The 6,439-nt window shown below is 40.5% G+C and overlaps 2 protein-coding genes across 2 annotated transcripts in view; one reads left to right on the top strand and one right to left on the bottom strand.

The window, feature by feature from the left end:
* The first annotated feature begins 192 nt into the window (after nt 1-192).
* LOC131879387 (beta-hexosaminidase subunit alpha-like) overlaps nt 193-6,439 on the top strand; it is a 12,468-nt gene continuing 6,221 nt past the window's right edge. Inside the window, exon 1 of the mRNA XM_059225692.1 lies at nt 193-424. The gene's annotated coding sequence lies outside the window, so the exon portion shown is untranslated. The remainder of the gene's footprint in view (nt 425-6,439) is intronic.
* LOC131879633 (zinc finger protein 774-like) lies at nt 2,263-2,886 on the bottom strand. Its single transcript, XM_059225991.1, has one exon. The coding sequence runs from the start codon at nt 2,884-2,886 to the stop codon at nt 2,263-2,265; it is 624 nt and encodes a 207-aa protein (XP_059081974.1).

The raw sequence follows: 6,439 nt of genomic DNA on the forward strand, positions 1-6,439 counted from the left end.
ACGTATGGACCGAATGTCGCATGGAGCCGGATTCTTCAGACTCTTCGATGGAATGATTTGATTGCCTCCTCCAGATTCAGGCCACAACTTCCAACACTTTGGCCACAACGCTGCTATTGGCACATTTCCACGCTGTAACGATGAAACGAAAACAAGAAGAACTTTCAGTCCGTCTCGACTGACTTCCCTGATCGGAAGTCACAACAACAGAGCACATTCTCAAAGGTATTCTCAACAATCAGCACACTACCTACGGTATAGATCTTTGGTGGTTGGTCTCAGGCTTTATTGATGAATAGTGGAGTGCTTAGACTATTAGCCATTGTGGTGGGTTGAATCGTGCAACAAACCGGGTCAGTCTGAGTCAAAGAAATCATGTCCAATACCTAATGAGCACAAGACATTGGTGACTACGTCCATTATGGTAAGTTCAGTTTGGATTGCAGCATCATTTAAATCTAAGACTGTATATAAAATTTGGTTTTTACCGCTTGAAGGATACTTTGCAACCAATACGTTTTTTGTGATTTAGTTGGAGACATCTTCCTCCTGGAACATCTATTAGAGGTTACATCTGGACTTGGCAAGCTAGCAAGATCTGTCCAATATTAACAAAATATAAGCTGTCTAGAAGAAACGTGCTGATCTTTTTTTAAGCGATGCCATTAAGACTGTAATCACTTCGGAATGAAGACAGTTATATTGTATCGATTTCGATGTTTGAGAATTGAGCGACACCTGACCCACCCTACGGTCAGGGGGGCCTTAAAGCGCCAAGGACAAATTCGTTAATAGACCATTTGTTTTTTTATGAAACATAACGACTTGCTAAAAAATCATTCCCAAGCATCTGTTAAAAAACCGTAAACCTTAACCAAAAAAGGCTCACTTTTGAATACGGACAAGATCGCATGGTTTGGGATCTGATCTTATGTTGCAGAATACTTTCATGGCATACGTTTGGACACAAGTACTCTACCAACTGAACAAGTGAGTAATATGTTATACAAGCACGTCCGTCCGTATGACATACCCATGTGAGCCAACATGCAATAAGTCAAAAATTAAAACCGGCCTTGGGTTTAAATGTGTTACCCAACCCTCTGCAGGATTCTTTACCCCATCTCTGTAAGCGGTATTTGGATTGACTTCATTATTGGTACGCTAGTAATTTACTTACAACCTGAGGCTGTAGCTGAAGATCTTGAACGGAGAAGAGCGAAGGTTTAAATCACTTTTGCCATCATGGTCCTCACTATTACCACCCATTGGGTTATTAAATTTGACTTAGTTTATCCGTGCACGACAATCGATCAGAGTCATGATGTGTAATGATTCCTATGTCACAAGAGCTTAACTCACAAAGCCAGACATAAATTTCTAGATCAAATGGATCGATCTCACTCTTATTTGTATTAGTTTTGCGCAAGATTTGGATAAAAAGGGGTGTTAAGCCCGTTGCTTTTTTGGAAACATGATACATCAGGTTTGAGCCATGTGTCGATCTGTATGATCCAATTCAAAGTGGTAATCGGTGTGAAGCAATGTTTGCGAAGACGATTGGACTTGAGGAACTCATTTATTGAGCAGTCTCACAATGCTTGGGGAAGGTGGTGCTGATGTGATGAAATACCTTGGGGAAATGACTTCATTTTATAAATAGCACTTTATTCGATAATCGTTCTTTTAAATGAACGTTAAATGCGTTTCGGTCAAATGAAGTTCCTGCCATTTTGGTATGTCTTGGTCAAAGTTGGTTGGCACTCATTTAGTGGCTGTTATCAAAATCCTATCAATAGGCTTTTCCCACACCATTTTTCTTAAAATCACATCCTTGTTTTAGCGTGTGGACATTTTATGTTCTCTGGGATCCAGAATCTGCCAGAGAGTTACACTCTGCCAAAAAGGTCGTTAAAACTTAAACTCACTCAATTGAGGTGCAAGTTAAAAAAAAATAAATGCAAAATCATTACTACATAGGGTGCATTCGGTCTTGCTTTGTAACTTCCATTAGTAAATATTTACGCACCGTCCACAGAATTAAAGCAAAAATAACTGTCATTTAGCGAATCAACGATCAATACTGCGAGACGATAACATATGGAACAGACATAGGAACAAGACTAGAAGCATAGGAAACGACTGACGGTAAATGAAAGTCACACATTGGAATTCTGACCTCTTTGTTATATTCACTGGGTTTGATGGCATCCAAGAATGTACAATTATAACAGCTGAGTTGAGACGAGAATTCGTGATCAGTTACATTTTTGACTGGGTCCGAGTCACTTGATGACGAGCCAGATGTCGCGTTAGTTGAGGAAGATCATCGAACCCTTGGACGCATTTGGCACATCGTTGCTTGCATTGGCCGTTTCGGCTGTGCACCGACCGCACAAATTCGTCGACGAATTCTTCGTGGCAGATATGGCACTTGAGCGCCCTCTCGAGGGCATTGGGCGCAATGTAATGGGTGCTCATGTGAGCTAACAACGAGTCCTTGGAATTGAAAAACTTGCCACAGGATTGGCAATTCACCTTGGTTTCAAAAAAGGCCTTGGAGGCCTTGGTCATCACTTCGATCAGCCGATTGGCATTCTGAGGAATGCGACGAGGTTTGGAGGGACATTTCCACCGGGATAAAGTCTGCCGTGCCTGCACGTGTTGATTTCGCGCTGCCAAAAAATTGGTAACGGATTGGATCGTCTTGGTCCTCTTTGAACTTGAAACCATGGTTTTCGATCTCGCAACGGGTGCACGTTCTGGTACGGCTGCGGGCTGAGGTTCGGGTTTCGCATCGGGGAGGACATATTCGGCTTGGCATATGGGACTCATACTCATATGAGTAAAGAGTTTGTTCGAATCACGGAATATTTTCCGACACATCATGCATTGATATAAAGTGCGAGGCCTGGCATATGGACCCCTGTTATCTTTAAAGACCAAAATGCCATGAGCCCGGCTGATAGGCTTCGGTCTGGCAGCTTTGGATTGATCAACAGTATCACAATGAGATATCTTTCGTGGGTCTTTCATCTTCAAAGCAATGAGTTCGACCTGAATAATTCACTGAAGACGAGGATAGGGAAGAGAGATCTTTTCCCTCGAATGAACAAGTAGAGACTGATGAAATTTTGTTATTTTCCCTCTCACTGCGCTAGAACCAATACATTTAAAACGGTTTTTTTTCAACAATAATCCCTAGAGACCAAGAAATAGTACCACAACAGCGCGAATCCCAATTCAGGTGGTCGCCTCTGGTGATAAGGAGAGGAATTTCGTTGTGTCACCAATTGAATGACATTTCCGCTTCTCAGCGAGACCTGTAGTGGCCAAGAGCTGACCGACGGTCTAAACAGCCCGCTAGAGCTTACTGTTGGTGTAGAGAGCCTACGTGAGGGAGCCGATGATTGTCGAATGGCCAGCCATTTGTTCTATGGCACTGGTGCTATCAACTCAACGGATTGAATCCATCGAGGTAAACCATGGACTTCTAGAGATGTGGACAAACAACTGACGAGCAAATTATGTTTCGCCTAAATCATTATTGAATCCAAAATTCACAATTAACATGATCAAAAGATTAAGCCAAATTTGGGCTTTGAAAATGGTTAAGGGATTTTTTTAACGTATTCAATGGTATGTAGTCTTGGCAACATATGAAGTTTGAATCTTCGACCCTCTCTCGGTCAGGTAGATAAGGATTTAACAAAATGGCTGTGGATGAAACCACTTTACAATCAAATCTCGTAAATGGGACTTGAATTTAAATGTAACGATTGTAGTGAGATGCTAATTAGAGCTACTGCGCAAACCCGAGTCCCTTATATGCACACCATTGTATGTGAAATACAAAACCAGCATGATGTTAACCACTCTACTCAATGCACCTAGAGTAGCATTGTGGCTCTCATTGCGTCTCACGATCTCATTTTCTTTTGGACGATTCAATTGGACGAGAAACCCCGTTTACAGTCCAAATTTCTAGACATCCATGGCTGAGTGGAATTTATTTTTCAAAGAGGTTCCGACTTTTTCTTGGAAAAAGCAAACGTCAAGAAAGACCAACGGAGCACAGTATTGTTTTGCTGGCAATCAATATTGGCAGGGTCCACTTCAATTTCATTGAGTTCACATCCATGACGATTTATTTACTGGAAGAACGCTTCAGAATACAAAGTCATTGGCTCTTAAGGTACCCGACCAAATTGTCTACCACCACTTCATTCTTGTTTGAGATCCAAATTAGCTCAAGTGCATTCCCACGCTTTTCTTCGAAGGGACCGTTCTTAAATTGGGGCTTTAATGAAGCACCACTAGAGAGTCGATCAAAATCAACCCCTACGTATGAATATAATACTATTGACGAATTCAAAATTCGTTATTCGTTTTAACACTGATTAACTAACTGGCTTTAATTCTCTTGAAACTTTGAGAGGCTCAAATGCTGATTCACTAAGCTTATGTTTATGATTTGGTTGGGAATAAGCTCTTTTGGTCCAATTGTGAGAAGAGCCACGTGCAATCCTTGCCTTGTTGGCCAACATTTTTACGGGACTCTGTTTGCCTTTTCACTCTAGTGAGAGAAGCTTGATCGCATTACCACTGCAATTTTGTTGGCCCTCCACAAGGAAATCCACTGTCGCCAAATAGTTTCAATACTCGTACGTAGTCTTCTGACTTGTCCTCAGCTCAGACATATCCAGTAAAGGAATGGTTCAGTCTGGTCAAGAAGAAGTCGAGAAGTTCTTGGTCTGATTCACCGTCTGCTTAGCAATTACCATAGCTTTCAACTTCTTTGTACTTCACCCCAACTGTTCAGGTAGCCTGTCTATCCTACCTTTCACGCTTTTTTCATTTGCACATACACCTGTAACTCCTGTCAACTACTTTATTGCTCTCAACCCATTCAACCATTTGTGTCAGTCAAATCATCTTCATATAAGTGCTTATGCGTTTTTTGCCTAGATTTGGACCTGCAGATATTTGCGCTCTGACGTGACTAGAAGTCACATCAAATGGTCGTCATTAATTTTGTATTTTGATTGGCCGCCCAATTTTACCCTTTGAGACACACATTTCCGAGAAAGTGGGGTGAAGTCCTCCTTGGTTTTGTAAACAATACGTACGTAGTTGGGCCCAGACAATCTCATCGGATTGGTTTAACCACCAAATTTCGAAACTTGTGCTCAGACTGAGTTGGAGGATTTTGTACTATTGGAATGATTCTTGAGAAAATGAATGCAATAACCAAATGAGGTTGGATGGACTGTACCTCAAGGGAGTCACGTCGAAGCCAAATGTCTGTGAGTCGAGTCTGGGGAACGTATGTTTTGACTTTCACTTTCAATCCCACGTTATATGGTATGACTGAGTTTAGCAAACGTAATTGCTATGCCTGTTTTTCTACTGTATTGCTTCAGTTCAGCATTCGCCGTCTTCTTTGGACTGTTTGACAAACAACGACTTAAAGGGAGAGAGATATGGTCCGCGTTAAAACACTAGTATACAACTTGACAAAAATCGTAAATGTGCGAACTACGCGAGTTAACAATTGAAATGTGGTTGGAATGGACCAATAAAGATCTCTTAGAAAAAAAGAACAAACTGGGGGAAAATATTAATAACACAATACTTTCAAGTGTACGGACCATTTTATGATAGTTTTATTAGACTAAAAAAAAAAAACAATTCTCCTGTCCATTTTTTCCAAAGGCTCTACTATTCATTTTTCCTATATTGTTTACCATACTTACAATTCTAATCAAAATCATCCAATCACTTTTGCGTTCATGATTCAAACTTAATGCTTTTCATTCATTTAACTGTTCACTCGTCTCAAGATAACTGTCTCCTCCTTTAAAACATGGTGCGCGCCGGAAGAACTGGTTCGGTTCAATGGGCAAGTGCCTCTTTCTTTCCTCATAGTTGTTTTTTTTGTTTTGCCCATATTGGTTTGATGTCAATATGCTTATTCTATTTAGGTACTTTCCTCATTTTCGTTTGTGGCCAAGCCAGCCGCTTAGCAGTAACGAGTTTATTTTGCAACTGTTATTTTCTTTCTTTTCGTCCCTTCAATTCAGCCTATACTCTGTTACACACAATGTGTTTTCTTATGGCCTAAACAATGTACATTATGTTGTAATATTTCTTTATGTAACGACATATCTTGCCGTGATTGGTTAAAGATGTAACTTTCAAAGAAAAATGCTCTGTTCACGAGTCATTCCTAGCAGACACGGCTGGTCAGCAATTTTAATCAAAAGGCTTTTAACGAGTCAACAAGCGTTGGAAACGGGACAAAGATCGTTTTTTTTTTCTATTTTGCCAACATCTTATGATCTCGGACAGTATCTATCTTTTGTCTTATCACACAAATGTTTTTGTGTTTAAGGAGTAACCTTTTCTAGATCAGGAATCAGAATGTTTCTATATTTCA

This window comes from Tigriopus californicus, chromosome 4, assembly GCF_007210705.1.
Source record: "Tigriopus californicus strain San Diego chromosome 4, Tcal_SD_v2.1, whole genome shotgun sequence".
NCBI classification, from domain to species: Eukaryota; Metazoa; Arthropoda; class Copepoda; order Harpacticoida; family Harpacticidae; genus Tigriopus; species Tigriopus californicus.